General features: G+C 34.6%; 3 protein-coding genes and 1 non-coding gene across 5 annotated transcripts; 2 read left to right on the plus strand and 2 right to left on the minus strand.

Annotated features, from left to right (window-relative positions):
* Positions 1–3,457: 3,457 nt before the first annotated feature.
* On the plus strand, positions 3,458–6,979 carry LOC122581995 (mitoferrin-like). Its single transcript, XM_043754330.1, has 2 exons — positions 3,458–4,398; positions 6,406–6,979. Exons 1-2 carry the CDS (start codon positions 3,604–3,606, stop codon positions 6,619–6,621), a joined length of 1,011 nt encoding a protein of 336 aa, XP_043610265.1. The 5' UTR covers positions 3,458–3,603; the 3' UTR covers positions 6,622–6,979.
* Positions 6,980–7,546: 567 nt separating this feature from the next.
* On the minus strand, positions 7,547–12,422 carry LOC122581682 (probable protein phosphatase 2C 26). Of its 2 annotated transcripts, none has more exons than XR_006321028.1 (11): positions 12,168–12,422; positions 11,042–11,093; positions 10,720–10,799; positions 10,154–10,235; positions 9,770–9,840; positions 9,591–9,670; positions 9,387–9,484; positions 8,849–8,972; positions 8,682–8,759; positions 7,873–7,921; positions 7,547–7,755 (listed from the first exon to the last, which is right to left on the minus strand). XR_006321028.1 is itself a non-coding variant. In XM_043753933.1 (11 exons), exons 1-11 carry the CDS (start codon positions 12,302–12,304, stop codon positions 7,703–7,705), a joined length of 909 nt encoding a protein of 302 aa, XP_043609868.1. In that variant the 5' UTR covers positions 12,305–12,418; the 3' UTR covers positions 7,547–7,702. The 2 variants fall into 2 exon arrangements, 1 of the variants encoding a protein (XP_043609868.1); XM_043753933.1 differs by having other exon boundaries at positions 8,682–8,764; positions 12,168–12,418.
* Positions 12,423–12,566: 144 nt separating this feature from the next.
* On the plus strand, positions 12,567–12,652 carry LOC122584081. The gene has a single exon (XR_006321432.1). It is a non-coding gene; the product is annotated as a small nucleolar RNA snoR114 (small nucleolar RNA).
* Positions 12,653–15,429: 2,777 nt separating this feature from the next.
* LOC122581765 (hsp70-Hsp90 organizing protein 2-like) lies at positions 15,430–19,081 on the minus strand. Its single transcript, XM_043754040.1, has 2 exons — positions 19,067–19,081; positions 15,430–16,752 (listed from the first exon to the last, which is right to left on the minus strand). Exon 2 carries the CDS (start codon positions 16,465–16,467, stop codon positions 15,592–15,594), a length of 876 nt encoding a protein of 291 aa, XP_043609975.1. The 5' UTR covers positions 16,468–16,752; positions 19,067–19,081; the 3' UTR covers positions 15,430–15,591.
* Positions 19,082–19,373: the final 292 nt, after the last annotated feature.

A 19,373-nucleotide genomic window follows, 5' to 3' on the forward strand; every position in this document is an offset into this window, starting at 1 on the left:
GCCGCTTTGGCCGTGCAAGAGTCGATTATTTGTTTATTCTCTTCTCCCTGTCCACGTCAACTCTTTCGTAGTTGTATTCGAAATAGATATATGTAATGAAATAGATATATTGTAGTTGTAGTTTTAGGGTGTGTTTGGCAAAGAAATTTTAAGAGCTTTTTGGAGCTTTAAACTTTTAAGCAAAAGCTCTTACCTAATAAAAAGCTTCTTTTGGTTAAAAAAGCTTCAAGCTTTTAGGTTATTGAAAAAGCTCCTAATCTAAACGCTTGTATATGTAGCTTTGGCCAAAAGCTCTTAACTTTTAAAATGCATAATTACTCAAGTGACCTCCATAATTAATTAACAATGTTATGTAGTATAAAATAAAACATATATAATATATTACACCATATATATATATATATATATATATATATATATATATATATATTACACCATTTGTAATGTAATTTGAATTATAAAACACAACATACTACTATTTATGATATGTAATATAAAAAGTTAATATTATACCACTTTTTTTTTTGAAAGGCACACAACATATTATCACGTGAAACTTAAATATATATAGGTTTTGATTTTGAAATAAACAAATATTAAATTAAAATAAATAATTACATATATTATTATGTTTAGTATTAAGTAATTTTTTTTTAATTATGTCTATTTTTGTCATTTTTTACATTTTATTAAACGCTACAACTATTTTGCCAAACACTTAAATATATCCAAAAAGCTTTTAACTACAACCACTGGTTACAGTTAACAGCTAACAACTTCCAGCTCCAGCTACCAGTTATTTTTGCCAAACATACCCTTATCCGTATAAAATATATTGTAGGTATATTAGTATATATAGATCAGAGATATATGGGGATGGTGATGAAGTGGAGATGCAGATTGTTGAAAGAGACAAGTGTGTGCTTTTGATTAATATTATATAGAACATGAGGTATAAAGAAAAGGACGATGTTGCCCCTCACATGAGGGGCACATGATGTACTTAACGGTCAAAAATAGACGAGCATCATTTTTTGGACCGTGAGTGCAACGAAAAACTTTATTCTGGACCACCATTGCACGATAAGTATTTTTGGACCGTGCTTGCAAATTGGGTGATAAAACAGGGACCAAAAATGCAATTTACTCAATAAATTACTAACATGAAAACTTCGAAAAATTGAGTTTACGATCCAAACTCACAAGGCTATTTACCGTCATCCTATATGCTTACAATTTCTGATTTTGATATGATTATAATAATATAAGGTAAATCCAAAACTTTAACTAAACATATATTATATTTATCATTACTGTTTTTTTATAAAATAACTTCGATATTTACTTTAACCACAACTTATTTCATACTTACAAATCATGTATAAGACATATTCGAAAATAATACAACCTCTATAGTTATCGTACATCCTACGAGTATTAGGACTAGTTACGAGTATAAAACATAAATCATTGTTACATATAAATTATTATAAATAAAAGTTTGATACTTGTAATATCAAAAGCCAAACACAAAATTTATTAAAAGTTACAAGTCTAAAAATGTTGATGTACTTTTTAGGTTTGTAAATAGTTAAATTTTTTTTTTTTCCCATTAACCTATATACCCAGTAAGCTTTCAAAATTTGTACAATTATGTCCTCCATTTAAATAAAAGTAAGTTGTATAACTATGGTACTTTTGATCGATATCTAGCAAATTTCAGACACAATTTTGTTTTTCTAACAACCAATCTTATATTATTTTTATCCCGTCTTACACCTTTACATGGTCATTCCCCAATCAACTTTTTTCTTAGATAAAAACCAATATAATAATAATAAGGTTTAGTGACCAGAGATATCTTCTAAATCCACTATGTGGGTCCTGGAGTGAGTTTACCTACTCAAGTTCGAGACTTGGGGTTCTCATCTCAAATGAATTTTCCATGAGTAGGAGGTTGGAGGTTCAGAAAATCTCTGGTTAAAATTGTCCCGAACACGTCTGAATCGAAACTCACTTTACAAAAAAAAAAAAGTTAAAATAAAACAAGTATTAAAGTAAAACAAATAAAACAATAATTTTTTCTTCACTGGAAATCAACGCGGATCATCAAAATCATCTTACATCAATATATATACTAGTGGTTCGTGAATCTTTATGAATCAATTTTATCATGATCTAATGGTCAAGATCTTGTCCTATCTGTTTGACATTAATATTTGTTTTATAATAACCAACCTTATAATAATAATAACAATAATAATAATAATTTCTACGAGTATTATGTTTTTTAACAAATTTCATCAATTTCGAATTATAAACTAGTTTATAGATAGTGGAAAAATAGTGAAATTATGAAATAGTTTTGTACTAAAAAAAGTTATAGGAAAATAAACTTTCATGGTGAGAAAAAAGTTGTAAAAAATTGACCGGAAAAATTAATATTTAATTATAAAAAACAATATTTTACTTGAAATTTTTAAAATTCTATCAAATTGACCATACCTACAGAAGTTTTGAAAATTCGTTTTGGTTATAAGTTGATGGAAAAATACATGATATAATGGTATGCAAACTGAATAGTACCGCTATCCGTCATGTTTAGAAATGTCATGTTTTACCAACGAGCAAATAACTAAATGATACAATGTATCTCACTTAAGTCTCTCGAGTCTTGCTGAATGACAAAGTTTTATTCTGATTAAATGTTATAATTTTAGGCCATTGAATTGGGATATTTTCCTCCTACAAGGTATTGAAGGTGAGAGGCTCTATAACGCCGACCTGGTTAAGATAACGTAAGTTAGATCCCATGTTACGAGCAAATGATCCATACCTTAAAAAAAAGTGTCATGTTTTGAATATTTAGAGTATTTTGTTTACCAAATTTGACATTAAATTAAGTATTTTTGTGTGTGTTGTATAATATTGATTAAATAATATTAATCGATTTCAGTTTAAGATGTGTTTTTATTAACACGAGAACGGTACCCGCGCGTTGCGCTGTTAATGGAGGTGGCGACGGTGGCGGTGATGTAATGGCGCCAGCGGTGGTGGCGAGCGACGGTAGCGGCGTCGGAGATTGGTGGTGGTGGTGGCGCCGGTAAATAGTTAAAGTTAATGATGTAATGTGGCTATGATATCTGGTACATCATGTATTAGAATGTGTATATTGTTGAAACTTAAAATCAATATTGAAAATTTAAGTTTAATATTAAAAATTTAAGTTTAATGTTGAAAATTAAAAGTGAATTTGTTTTATAATATATATATAGACTAACATAATAAAAAAAAATAATTTTATGTATGAAAATTGGAGAGATAAGTATTAGATTTTGGGTTTTTTCACCTTTGATCAAACACAGCCATAAAAAATTGACTAGTACCTAAAGTTTGACTATTACTCTTCAATCTTCCGGACCAAGAATATTATATACAAGGGAACCTATACGTACAGTATACGTATATATGCATAAGAAAAAAACTCCATTTCAAAACCCTAATTTTCCAAGGGTTTCTAACTCCTTATCCCTTTTTTCAATTCACATTCATATACACACAAAATAAATCATCCAAATTTACTAACTTTAATAATTCTTTTCAATGGCCACAACAGAAGCAGCAAAATTCAAGAAAACCGATTTAATCCCAATTCCAGATTACAAAAACAGCCACCGTGACACCACCGTCGCCACCGTGTCGCCGGAGCACGACGGTCTTCACTTCTGGCAGTTCATGATTTCCGGTTCTATCGCAGGTATGGTTGAACATATGGCTATGTTTCCTATAGATACAATTAAGACCCGTATGCAAATATTAGGATCTTGCCCGATAAAAACCGCAGGGGTTCGGCAAGCGTTGCAGTCTATTTTAAAGACTGATGGACCATCCGGGTTATACCGCGGTATCGGTGCGATGGGGCTGGGTGCTGGCCCTGCCCACGCGGTTTATTTTTGTGTTTATGAGAATTGTAAAGAAAGGTTTGAAAGAGGGCATAAGAATAACCCGGTTGCCCACGCGGCTGCCGGGGTGTTTGCAACGGTGGCGAGTGATGCCGTTTTTACACCGATGGATATGGTGAAGCAACGGTTGCAGTTGGGTAGTGGGAGTCCGTATAAAGGCGTGTTTGATTGTGTTCAGGTGGTTTTTAAAGAAGAAGGGTTTAAGGCGTTTTATGCGTCGTATAGGACTACTATTTTGATGAATGCTCCGTTTACTGCGGTGCATTTTGCGACGTATGAGGCTGCTAAAAGAGGGTTGATGGGAGTTGGGGTCGCCCCGGATAGTGCTGGTGAAGAACGGTTGGTTGTTCATGCTACTGCTGGTGCTGCTGCAGGGGCGTTGGCTGCTGCTGTGACTACACCGCTTGATGTTGTGAAAACTCAGTTGCAGTGTCAGGTAGTTATAAAAGTTTATTACTTTGATGTTAATTGCTTGATATGTATTACGAGTATAAAAAGATTGAAACTTTAATTTGTTGTGGAGCATATTTTTGGTATTTATTTAGGCTGGATAGCATTATAAAATCATGTGCTTTACAACTTTAAGCTTGTGCTATTCGTTGAATATAGTTTAGATACAAAGGAGATGGTCGTAGTTTGCTTAAGCTTCATACTGTCCCAAATTTAATATGAGACTACTCTTGAGGACTTCATGATGTCACTACTCTACATGATGTTTTTAATTCCAGTTTGAGTGTTAGGTTGTTCATGAAAAGTTTTATTAAAATTTGCTGTTAATTGCTTGATAAAGTTATTGAAATGCGATAAAACTGTGTTATGGAAGATCTTTATGATTATGAAGCTCATTTCTTAGGGTATTTAGGTTTGTTGCATTGTAAATCGTCTTATTACTTTAGATCATTCATATATTATTTTGCTGGATATGCAGTGGATTGATGTGTTTGTGACCCATCCTTTGGAAGCTTAAACTTTTTTCAGTCTGAACCTTAAAAAGATTTTCTTGATGACATCATGATACTTGAAACGAGTTAGTGTGATTAATGTTTTATTCATTGCCTAGAGCAAACAGTAATAAGTTGCAAGAAATGATTTTCTTATAAAGATATTACTTTTTAGTTTTTACTGGCTGCACATCTTTGGTTATGCTCTAGAACCTACTGTTTTTTGACTTGAGAGTTTTAAGTTCTTGTTAGTTTTAATTGAAGTCTGCCTTTTTTTTCTTCATTTGTTTTATAATCAAGTAATCAACCAATTGCAACTGGCATATACTCATCTAGTTTCATGGTTCAAGGTATACTTGTTGTAAACAATATATATTATATATATAATCTGGTGGATATACTCATAGCTGTTAGACTCGTACACTTTTCGTGTCAAAACACACCAAAAAAGAGCCAACTTGGTACCTACTGGCCGCGGCAACCTTGCCAACTTGGGGGGGTCATAAATGTGAATAACGCTGATGGCAGCACCATCACCGTTCTCTTTGAAATTAATGGTTAACTGAGTTCTTTTTATGACACGAATGTGCATATTCCGTAACATAAACTAGTTATACAATCTTTAGAATACAAGTTCAAGTCTTAGACTTGCCACTTCAAGCCAAAATAGGTTTTTAAGGTGTGTGGCAAGTTTATATTGGGTAGTTAATATTATTGGGACCTAGTTAAAGCCTGTATGAAGAAGTAGAAACCAGGAAAAGGTGATCCCTATATTGTAAAATGTGAAACATGATCAGTTTGAAGTGCCTTTATTGATTATTTCATATAGCATGGTACTGCTTTGGGAACCTTGAAACTGATCATGTTCTACCTATCTGATATTACTTCGTAATATTGAACAAACTCCAATGGATTGCCATGTTGGTTATTAACTTGGGTACCATCATGAAAAAGTGGGAGGTTTTGTGACTTTGGGTGATAAGTCTTTTGAAGAACTCACCAGTTTCTGTTTGGAGGGATTTATCCTGTTTTTTTTGTTTTTTTGTGTGATGGTGTACTCGGACCTCATAGATCTAGTCAGCCAATGTCGGACACCATGTTTGAAAAAGAGGGGTATTGGACATGCATACTTATCCTGAGTTCTCTATGTGAAAATCTTGAGGATAGTGTATTCCATGGCATCATACATTAAAACTCAAAGAGGGAGATATAATTGGAACTTGTTTACCCCCTTTATCATCACTCTTTTCCAATTGCTTGGTACTGTCATTAGAAAGTGACTGAATTGGCTTGAGACCCTTTTTCCCCTTTCCGTAAACGCACTTTTTAGCAGTTATTTGGCTCTTAGTTGCCGATTTAACTACATATTCTTTTAAATAGTCCATCAATCAAGTTACTTAACAACTCTGCAAATTTTAGCATCGAGATAATACTGCATCTTTGCAATGTCTGTATATAGTTATTTCATAATCTCATGAAATCTACCTTGATATGCAATGCAGGGTGTGTGTGGATGTGATAGATACGTTAATGGCTCTATTAGAGACGTTTTAAGAACAATTGTGAAAAAGGATGGATACAGAGGGCTTTTTAGAGGATGGATGCCAAGGATGCTTTTTCATGCTCCAGCTGCTGCCATTTGCTGGTCAACATATGAAGCTGGAAAGTCGTTTTTTCAAGATTTGAATAGTGACGATAGAAGTAGCAGGATGACCTGAGTTTGATAATAAGTTTTCTTCTTGTTGTATTGAGGATTACTACTCACAATAGAAAAAAGATTGAGTTCTCCGAGTCTTTATTTTGAACTTCAAATTGAACTCAATCTGGGAAGCTGAAGGGGAGGCTCGGCTTCGTCTACATTATTGTTCATGGCATATGATATGCTTTGTGAGATTAGCAGCTGTATTTGTTGTTTATTGGCTTCATTATAATCTATCCAAATCTATTCAGCTATGTCATGCAGATGTATCGTTAAGTTTTGCAGGAATTTTTTCTTCTTAGTGTTAAGTACCACTGCGCTTTTTGATTTCATGTCTTAATTGTTGAAATAAATGTCATAGAGTTTGATTTATTTTAGCCTTTCTGGAGATACATAGACGTTGGTATCTATAAGGTGTTTGTTGAGTTGTGACAACTAGAAGTTTAAAATAAATATAGAAATAGCAGAATTGCAACCAGACAGCAAAATTGGCCAAACAGAACTGGAGACTGCTTTGGACCAAACAGTACCTAGGCTGATTAAATCGGTACACCCAAAGTTTACCTTTAGTGAACACATCCAATTGCTTTAAAAATCTAACACATTACTTATGTAACACATTAATTATCTAGGTTGCTTTACTTGTTTTATTTCACCTAAAGCCTAATTATCTAATAAAAAGAAGTGGGTGAAAGAGTGTTTCTAAAAAGAAGTGGGTGAAAGAGTGTTTCTACGTTGACGTGAATGACACTAAAAGTTGCCCATTTCAACTTAAATCCGTTGTGTAACGCACCCATTTTGCATCTCTAGGTTTACCTTCAACAAGACAACAATGAAGATCTTTTTATCAATTAAAGGCTCAAGCCAACTTGGTTTGCCATTTGTTCACCAAAACCCTTGCTATTGCAAAGAAGAGTTGTAAAAGTTTTACAAAGACAAGTGAGTTCTTCAGAATTATTTCAGATCTCCATAAATATATCCTAAAATATACATGCAATGTATATACTGAATAAATCTAAATTATTGAAGAGATATGAACATATATATGATAACTACAATGCCCACAGGGTGAACTAATATAAATTCTGTAATTGATTAGTTCAATTGCTTACAACTTCGCCAACAATTACAGTTATATCATCCATCTTTCCACCTGCAAATGAAGATAAACATCGTTCTTTAGTTCTTCCATAGATCAAGCTGAAATGAACAAGAGAAAGGTGATAAAAATATAAACAGCTGCTAAATAGCATATGTCATGCGGTCATGCCTGTTAGTTTTTGTCCCAAGGCCTTTTTCCAAGCTGGAACGTCAAATCCCTGCATGTCAAAAGACAAGCTTACCATTTTGACCCATTTAATAATAAATGGGTTGATTGTTTAACAATATATATTATACCAGAAGTAGAACAATGGGCACTTAAGGTAGCAGATTAGAAAGAAGTAATTGTTGCTGTGGGTTGGGTCAAGGTGGGTCGATTCGGAACACTTCTATCCAAAAATAAATAGCTAGTGTCAATTATAATCACAAACCTCATACTATTTCTATAATAATCAAATCTTTAGAGAAAAATGATTTAGAAGGTTTTATTCATTTATAAATACTATTTCGAGGACTGACACATTTGACCTATTTCCTTCTAAGCTATTTACTTTATTTCACCTGTTTGACCCATTTGAGATGAAGCTTAACCTGAATAGACCCACTCAGAGATGAATAGATTGAAATTTTTAAGTATAATTTATCCCCACGAGGTCAATCGTGGAAAACTACAAATTTGGTTGAAACAGAAAGAACTGTGTCGAAATTCAGCCAAAGTGTAGCTATATGTGTAAAACACCTTGATCTGATTTATTTGATAAACCTGATTATTACTGGAATATAATTGTTTTCTAATCGTCTTTAACATATAAGTTACCTATAAAGTTATACAAAGAAAAGAAACAAGAAGTGTCTAAAAAGACAACTGCCAACCTGACCCATACTAAAATAGACTTGGATTGACCTGCCCCACCCACTTTGCCATCTTTAGCCTATGGATTTGCTGTGAATTTCAAAAGAAGAGGAAGAAATATTTACTCTGGATCTTGCTTTAATTGAATATGGGGAATCGTAGTAGAAATCCACTGAATGCTTGTAAGCCAGATCAGCCAATACCTTTGCTAACATTGAAGCAAAATGTTTTACTTATCACTGAATTTGTGTGCTTCTAATAACGATATAACAAAACTCAGGAAAATAGTTACCGGTCTCCACGACATCCTTATGGTCGGCTATTGCTAATACAATTTCATGATCGAACACATTATCAAATAGACCGTCTGAACCCATTACTATAATGTCCCCCTTCATTGAGTCGATGCTAGTAACCTGCATTAGTGTATAAAGGGTAATTTAATATTTAGTCAAACCAGAATCATCAAAAATCCCCTTTTCTCTAACATGTTGGCGATGAATTGCAGGAAAAGTAACCAACTTTAGTCCAAACGAGTAGATGGAGGAAGTTTTTGTTACCCAAGGAGGGTGAGACTTTGACTAACAACAAAATTTCGCCCAGAAAAAATCATTTTTTTGAATGAAAAAACTTGATTCAGTGAAACCCAATTCATACACATTTGATTCAAGGTAGTCTGAATAACCATTTGAAATGATGATATGATAGCTGACATTTCAACTTACATGGTGGCTCATGGTTCATGGCCTTATATAAGTTTAGATCAAACTTGGTCATGTTTTTATGCAGTTATCACTTGGTAGAGATATAAAATATATGAACCTTCTTACCGTGGCATCCAGATATGTCTGGGTCACTGCCTCTGAGCTCAACTGATACGGACAATCAAAATAATGCTCTTGTGGAAACGTGGAAAAAATTACTTGACCTACATACAAATTTAGAGGCACGCTTCCACCAGTTAACGAGAATCTAACATAACATAATAATGCAGTTTAACATTAATAAAACAATATTATTGAATCTCATACTACCTTTGCGAATGACCCTAAGTCCACAATCCCCAATATTGGCAACCTTTAGAATCCCATTTTCGTCTAACATAGAAATGATTCTACCAGTACAAAAGAATGCACGTAAGTATTGGGAGCAAAAACAAAAATGTGTAAGCACTAATTGATTTGTCATCAATTAAAATACATGTCAAACATACACGGTAGCTGAACCTTGGGATGTGGTGGCAGCATGTGCTTTCCTAACAAGAATTCGAGGATCATAGTTAACCTGTAAAGACATTAGCACGAAACATCAGTTGGCATAAGGATCATGTATAAGAATCACATACAAAGTTCAATGTTTGGTGGCACAAATAGCAAGATTTAAGTGTTTGATGACTTAGGCAAATGTCTTAAGCTTACACCATAAGTGAGAAAATTCAGTAATAACCATTAATTCGTAGTGGAAGGTGAGAAAATAGGTAATACAACTTCAAAAACTTTACAAAAAGGAAAGTAGTGCAGCTTTCAAGTTAGTAAAGGAAAGATAACTAAGAAGCAGAACACCGAGACAGGATGACCTGTAAAAAATGAATAGGTACCTCTTCATCCTCGACTAAAGATGAAGCTTTTCTCATAAGTTCTCTCGAAAATTTTGCCGGATCTACATCTTTTTCTGCCCAGCTGCCATGAATAAATGATATTAAAAGGTCATATGCAGTTTAGGCCCGGCCCATATCGTAACTCAATCATTATAGTAAGCACCCAATGCCGTCTTCCACGGGCTTTGGGTCCCAATACCTTGGCGGTGTATGGGGAGGTTAAGATATAGACAGCCTTACCCCTACCACGACGGTGTAGAGAGGCTGCTTCCAGGTTATATCTAATATAGAAAATGACCTCCAGCCTTGCAAGGTATGAGGATAGAACCCTTAACCTCTGTCTCCAGAGGCAAGGATGTTAACCACTTATGTCTTATCCAACCTTGCTGGTTTGTAACTCAATCATTATCTTATTTGTTAAGTCATGGTTTGGACCTCCAAAAATCGCTGACTTTTTGCATAGTGAGAAATCTTATAAGTATTAAGATGAGCTTGATATGTAGAATTCTTAAAAGAACGAAAAGATTTGCATCCATTTAACACATCAATGTAAACAACAAATATACCCAGAAACGCCATCTGCAACAGCAATAACTCCCCCATTGTAACTGCTCACAAAGAAAGCGTCTTCTCCACCTTTTGCAACCTTCAAATAAATCCACACTTAGGGATAGTTGCAACCAAAAGTAAACGGGTTGATACTGGTTATCTTTTATCTCCAACCGGTCAAAAGCCCATATTTTACAGAGAATAACTAAGAACCAAACGGGTCATAACATTGGAACCCTGAACCCATCTATACAATCTGGACGGAGTCATCTAAACTAAACCGTAAGTATACATCAAATCTAATAACTATGTAGTTTATATAGGCGTACATGAACAAACCTTTTTGGGATGTGGAATGAGTCGAGTTCCAACACGCATAGACAACTCAGGCCTACAAACACAACAACAAATCATCATAAGTCTTGTATAAACTACTTCTAGCTCGCAACTATCTTACAATTAGAAGCTTAAACAGGCTTTAGAGGTAAAACGGTATAGCATAAGGATTAAGTAAACCAAATGTATTAAACGTTACACAATTTCTTATAACTTATAATTATGTCTATCCAACTTCCAAACCCTCTATTGTGTAACAAACTCATTTCATTGCTCCCATACATTACATAACCTCTTTTTTCTTTATCAAGTAACCGACAAATGTCAGCCATATTATTTGTCACGACTCACGTTAAGATAAGTGAAATGCATATAATAACATCTATAACAGAAAACTTGATGCATAAAGTTGTTTGAAGTTAGAGATACACACAATACCCCAAAATGCTTTGTGTGTCGGAGGACATGACCAGTGAGAGAATACTTTGAGGACTAAGAATAGTTTAGTGGAATTTGAGAGTAAGTGAGAGGACTAGGATTAGTTTAGCTAGGCGGTTAAGTTACTTTGTTTCATAGGTTGATTAGCACCAATTATCTTTCTTGGGCCCATCAGGTCTCAGGAATTCTTAGTTAATTCCTATTTATATGTATGTATGTATGTATGCACAGTTGTTTTCATACCACATACTTGGTTTCTTGTAGGAGGCTATATTTATTATGTTTATACGCTTTTATGTTGTATATGTATTGGTGAACTTGTTCTAAAGTATGTCAAGTCGCATGTTTGCTATTCTTCCTTACTCTTAATGCGGGCAAGTGATACTATTGTTACTACACTCTCTACATCCCTTCGCTTTTTACACTTTTGACTGGAGGTCCTTTTGGAAGTAGTCACTCTACTTCTAGGTAGAGGCAAGACTGTCTACGTCTCACCTCCCCCATATCCCGCTTACAGGGATTGGGTCTTGTTGTTGTTGTTGTACAATACTCTAAAACATATATGGTCTCATTCCATTTCATAAAATGAGTCAAAATAAAAGAACCTTATCATTCACAAGTAGCATATATCAATATGTGTATGTAATCAATAAGTAAAGATTGAAGATGAGTTGTAATGATTAGAAATTACTTGACAACGGGATTATTGGATACTGAAGAAGATGAACAACATATGACTCTGTTTCTTGGAACCTGTATTCCAATTCCAGAGCTACTAGATAAGTACAATAATTGCTTATAATAATAAACACTACAACTCACTGCCATTTTCTGTTATGTCTAAATTCCGGCCACTCCTGTTTTGTATTTCTTACACACCCCAACTTGGTTTGGTTTTTTTCTTTTCTTTTTTGTCCCTGTTGGGGTTGATTCATATTTTGCCACGTCACCCTTAATGTTTTTGACTTAAAAATGTATAGCTATAGCTATATAAAAGTGGTTAGGAAAGTAATTCAAAAGAGCCTGGGGTCTAGTGGTACACTGGTACATATCCTACTATCATTATAGACCCGGTTTCGAATCCTGGCTGATGCAGTGATGAAAAGTGTGTTACATGTGATGTTGGGTCATCACAGTTGTTCGATTTCTTTCGAATGATTAAGCACATCTGAGCATTCTATTTTCCTTTTTAATCATTAAAAAGTTACCCAAAGATAGTGAAAGATCTGGGAACGCAATTTATTTGTTTAAGATCCCGCGATATATCTATGTACATACTTGCCGACTCGTAACTTTTGACTCGACTCGAAAAGCTGATTTTTGACTTGTGACTTGAAACTTGACTCGACTTGTAAGAGTCAGGACATTTTTATATACTACATAATAATATTGTATAATTATACATATGTGACATTTTTATAAACAAAACATAAGTTGATTGTCGTAATACATTACTAAAATATCACATACTTCATACTTTTGAGTCATAAATTTACAGTTTATATTCAAATTCATACTAAAAGAATAAAAAATTCATATATAACATACAAAATAATGTAACCATTAATATGATATATAATATATAACCATGTAATTAAACTATAACAATTATAAGTTTGTGACTCGTATTGACTCGTTCAAAATTCACACCGCGACTCGTAAGAGTCAAGAGAAAAAAAAAAGTCATCCAGCGAGTCAGCTCGTTTTCGGTGTAAATCGACTCGACTAGTATGAGTCGACTCGTAACTCGTGAGAGTCTAACAACTATATCTATGTACACAATAGTTACATACGAATTTATTAAATTACCTTTAATAAAAACCCATTATGGAAAAAGTTTTTATAAATACCAAATTTGTCCCTAATGAATTAATTTACATTCTAAACCTTTATTATAATAATTAACAGTTTAAACACTTATCTTTCTAAAAATTTTCCATTATCACAATTACATCAACCTACACAACTTTACATTGCCACCACCACCAAGGCACCAATTGTACAATCACCGACACCACTAGACCGTCTTCCCCACCACCGTCACAGCATTGTGGGGGTACCATGCTCGTACACCTTTATAAAAATTATCGCACCCCCCAATTTTGGAAAGTGTTACACAAGAGTTACATACGAAATTACTAAATTACCTTTAATAAACACTCATTATGAAAAGAGTTTTATAAATTACAAATTTGCCTTTAATGAATTAATTTACCCTCCAATCCCTTATTTTAAAAAGTAGCATTCCAAATCCTTATCTTCTAAAATATTTCACTATCACCTTTACATGAACCTACTTCAATTGGCATTGCCACCACCACCAATATAACCATCATCGAAACCACTAGACCACCATCTCCGTCGCCGTATTGCACGGGTCCTATGCTCGTTTTTTTTAAAATGTTGTTACATCACATGGAACACATTTATCGATGCAAAGTTTGCATTGCAAACACTCGTAAAATACATGGGACCAAGATTGATGAGTCATCTGACATGAGTTTTACGTGGTATGTGTTCTGAATAGTAAGACAGTACGTAAGACTAGAAGGTTCTTATCCATTTACTCCTATTTTTAACACTACTCGTAATTTACGTCATTCTGGTCATCTTATATTAGACGAGTTTATTTGAGTATTATTATCTTTTTGAAAGCTAACATATGTCGACAGATTTATCTGTACTATTTATACTACAACCGTACAACGTAAATGATTTACCCACTCCCACTTTTTCAACTAAGATTCGGATTATCCAAAATGCACGGTATATCAAAAATACTCTTAATGAATTAATTTACTATATTTATCCATAAACTTATAAAATAAGTGTACACCCGTTGCCACCACCACCACCACCTGTCGTTGCCGCCACTACCACCACCTGTCGTCGCCGCTATCATCACCACCTTTGTCATAGTTGACGCATTGCAAGGTCATTCATCTCATTGAATTTTAAATGTGTCTTTAAAAAAATGGTATAGTGGTATGCTATGGTAAATGGTTTTTCGGACATTAAAAGTCATGATGATATGATAACTTTTGCTTGAAGGAACCAATAAACATTGCCAAATCAAACGTAGGTAATACATAAACGATGGATCAATCACTCAATCAGTTGTTCTTGGGATATATCAGATATTTCCACACAAGATTAATCTGAGAACTCAATTGACATATGATTAGTTTTCCAAAATGAGTACATAAAGCCAATACACCTAAATTAAACAATACTAAACACTAAAACAAATCCTAAAATGAATACATGAAACTGATATACCCCAAACTTAGGCTATTTCCAATGCATATCCCACGCCGGTTTGCAAAGTGGAAGGCAAACCGTGTTTCAGATCATCGTAATAGGAGTCTCGGTTTGTTTTACAGTAGATACGTTAATTCGGATTAATTTATATTCTTTTAATGCATTAAAATGATGTTTAGAATCATTTCTAATTGTTGTTTCTGGTGAAAAGTGAAAAGTAAGAAAGGATCGATGGATTAGATTAGTGGTTTTGGTGATGGAATATGGTGAGTGAGGGCAGGAAATGCTTATCATTATTGAGTAATTTACTTATAATAATAATGACATTAAATCAAAAGTTACCTGAAGGGTTTGAATCCTCCGCTTTTCGCATTCCACTTTATCAATTTTCTGCTTCACCGTCCACTTCCCACTATTACCATCTTTATAATTGTCAATCAATACATTCATATACTTACATTAATAATTAACAATCCATTAACATTAAGTATTCAATAGGATCATAATTCATACACATAAATACATAAAAATTCATCTATCCATCTAATTACCATCCAAATGCATCAATGCATTCAATGACACAATAACCAATTGCAAGAAACACAATTCAGGGATATAGTATTACATTGAATCATTAGTAAAAGAGATTATTAACTAATCATATTAATGAAATGCTAATTAAACCTATTAAGTGATGCGCTAATTTTTTCAACACCATGATTCAACTTTTTATTATATATATATAGAGAGAGAGAGAGATAGATATAGATTTAACATAACAAGAGGTGACTTTTGTTGACTACCCAGTAATAATTACCATATAACTATTAAAAAGAAACTGACACATAGCACCCTCAAACTTGACATTTTTGCCTCTTGTTTTTTCTGATGTAAACTTGTCCGCAATGTTCCTTGTCAGCAAGCTGCTTCTTTGCTCGCTTTGCACTATTAAGCTTATACAGGGTATCTGGGTTGCAATCCAAAGTAAGAGCTTTTTGGAAAGTCTCGATTGCAAGCTCGTAGTCTTTTGATGTTTTAGCCATCTTAAGCAAAGCATTTCCCTTTCTTGTCAAAACCCTTGCAAGAACCCAAGAGTTAGAATCAAGCTCATTTTTGTAAAACTCAATTGTAGTCTCGATATCCTTCTTCTTCTTCTTAAGAGCAGCGGCATTGCCCCTTTCATTCTCCTTGTTCGCCTTGGCTTTGATTTCCACTTCTGGATTAGCCGACCCAAGTTTTGCTCTTTCGGCATCTTTAAGCAGAGATATCAATGATTCATTAGTTGGGTCAAGTTCCAAACCTTTTTTGCACGCCAAAACGGCTTTATCGTACCGTTTCACGCGGTGGTGAACCTCGCCGAGCAGAAGATAAAGAAGATAGTCTGTTGGGTCAAGCTCGATGGCGATATTGAAGTCATTGATAGCATCATCGTACCGTTCCAGGAGGTCGTGAGTCACGCCGAGCTGCAAATAAAGAAAATGGTTATTTGGGTCAAGAAGTATGGCGACAGTGTAGTGCTCGATGGCTTCATCGTACTGTTTCAGGCCGTAGTGAGCCGTGCCGAGCTGCGCGTGCCCATACCACCTATCGGGTTTCAGAAGGATGGCTTTCTTGGCATCCGATAAGGCTTCTGAGTATTTTTTTAGAGCAACGTAAACGGTTGAACGATTATAATAAAGAACATGGTTTGTTGGGTCAAGATTGATGGCGAAAGTATAAAGATCGATCATCGTACTGTTTCAGGCCGTGGTAAGCCGCACCGAGCAGCATGTACCCCTTAGACCAAGCGGGGTTCAGATCGACGGTTTTCTTGGCATATAATAAGGCTTCTGAATATCTTTTTAGAGAAAGGTAAGTGGCTGAACGATATGCATAAATAATATGGTCTTTTGGGATGGCCTCGGTGAATTTTCCGGCATAGAGAGCTGCACCGCCTTTGGCTGTTGCTTCGTCAGCCATCGGGAACTTCACACAGCAGCCTCGGTGAATTTTCCGGCAGTGAACTGCTCTGCAAACTTCACAAAAATTCAACAACTTATAAGAATTGTTATACTAAATCAAACACACAGCTAAAATGCTTTCAACCCTAAACAAACATAAGCCACACAATTTGTTAAAAATCAGGCCCTAAAATCTTACACACAAATATATATCGGAAGCTGCTGAATTAAATTGAGAACAAAACTTGCTATGTTTTCTTCTAAAATGAGAGTACAAAAGAAAAGATACCGACTACTATCCCTATTTATACTAATAAAAATAAACGTACTAAAACTAACTAAACAAAACAAACACATGATCTTCCTATTTTTCAGCGACTCCCCCAAGTACTCTTTCCACAAAACTCGGTCAACACAAGACCAATTCTATCACATGAGTAGTCTAACTGTTATTCCATGATCCATGCTTCTGACCCGCAACCAGTTCTTGACCCGTACTCTTCCAAACCGATCCGCAACATCAAGATTATTCCAACATTCACCCCCATAATCTTGATGTCGATCTTGTTTATTCTTGCTCCCACTCGTTCTTGCTTTCATGCTAAAACCAGAATCGGTTTCTCTTACTACTCTTGCTAATTGCTTTGATTCGAATTCATTTTTGCTTGCTTTCTTCGAATCTTCTTGCCTTGTTAACAGGCTACTTGCTACCCGTTTCATGCTTGCTATAAATTTGCTACTCGAACCTTCATTCTTGCTATCTTGCTTGGTTCGTTTTCTTGCTTCTTGCTATGAGCCATAGACGACTCAGTTCTTGCTACACGACCATATGGTGTGATCTTGCTTCTTTCTTCTAACTGATTTAGATCAGTTTACGTTCTCTTTCTGATGTGAACTCCTTCGGTCTTGGGTTCTCACATTCGGTCTACTTTCTTTATCAGGCAACCACCGGTCTAGTCTAGGTTATCTCGGTCTCAGTCTTTCTCTTACTTGACTCGGACGAGTTCTTCGGTCTCTCATGGTTTCGGTCTTTCTTTCAGTCCAAGCTTCCTTCAAGAAAGCTTCTTCGGTTTTGCTTACTTTATCGGACATTCTGATATATGTAAGCTTACGGCCACATTTACGGTCTTTTCTACTATAGAGCAGCCTGTCTTCTCTTCAAACTTTGTTACTTGCTGAATGACCAGCTATCATGCTCATCTTGCCATTCAAAATCTTCACACAAACAACCCTGAAACGGACTGTCTATGTTCATCAATGGTCACCTCCATCGTCTTGAACGGTACTCCTTGTCTTTCACACGACAACACCACTATCTCCTTCCTATAAAATGTTGCTGCTTCTTTCTTATTTTTAATCACAAAACAATGATTAACTCATGTTGTTGCTGCTTCTTTTCCATATTCTTGGTTTCGGCCCCGCACAACCATGGGCTACACTTTTTCTCTTTCTCGTTGCTGATCACAAAAATGACCAGACTTCTGCCTTCTTCAACCTTCCAACCATGGGGCTGCTCCCCTTCTCAAATCTGTCTTCAACCTGTGATAAAATCGTCACATAATCCATACACCAAAACCCATATCACTGCTACTTCTGCCCTGCAGCGAAGCTGCTTTCTCCTCACCGCCGACTCTCAAAACGACCTCCTTTTTTCATCCAACGAGCCCTAAGTTCTGATACCAATTGTTGGAAATCAGGCCCTAAATCTTACCCATAATACACACAAATATATATCAGAAGCTGTTGAATTAAATTGAGAACAAAACTTGCTATGTTTTCTTCTAAAATGAGAGTACAAAAGAAAAGATATTGACTACTATCCCTATTTATACTAATAGAAATAAACGTACTAAAACTAACTAAACAAAACAAACACATGATCTTCCTATATTTTAGTGACTTCCTCACGTACTCTTTCCACAAAACTCGGTCAACACAAGACCAATTCTATCACATGAGTAGTCTAACTGCTATTCCATGATCCATACTTCTGACCCGCAACCAGTTCTTGACCCGTACTCTTCCAAATAGATCCGCAACATCAAGATTATTCCAACAAAATTTAACACTATTATTAAACATATTGAATGATCAAGAAAACCCACAAAAATCCAGGTCATATTAAGCATTATTAGCACAATCAAAACACTTATCACATATCTATATTTAACACTATTAAACATATTGAATGATCAACAAAACCCACAAAAATCCAGGTCAAAATAAACATAATTGGCACAATCAAAACACTTACACATAACTATTATTAACATACCTTTGTTAGATTGAATAAGAACCTCCGAAGGATGAAAAAACGGAATAGATTGAATAAATTAACATACCTTTGTTAGATTGAAACAAAGAGAGAGAGAGATAATAGTTAACATACCTTTGTTAGTTGTAAATTACAACTATTATTACCCCTGACAGGCAGCTTTTTATTAAACAATTTTTGATTAATCAAAAGAAATTTTTTGACTTTATGCCATCAGACATGTCATATAATTAGTGCTATATAAAATTACTAGTTGTTTTACCCGCACGATGTGCGGTTATTAAATTTATTTTTTAAAAGTAATTTTGACACGGATAATAAAAAGAATTGGTTTAATGATAAAAGATTTATTTATAAATTACCGAGTATAATTTATATGTGTGAGTAACAACAAACTTACATGTTAATAATTTTCTTGAAC

This window comes from Erigeron canadensis, chromosome 9 (genome assembly GCF_010389155.1).
Source record: "Erigeron canadensis isolate Cc75 chromosome 9, C_canadensis_v1, whole genome shotgun sequence".
In the NCBI taxonomy this organism is placed as follows: Eukaryota; Viridiplantae; Streptophyta; class Magnoliopsida; order Asterales; family Asteraceae; genus Erigeron; species Erigeron canadensis.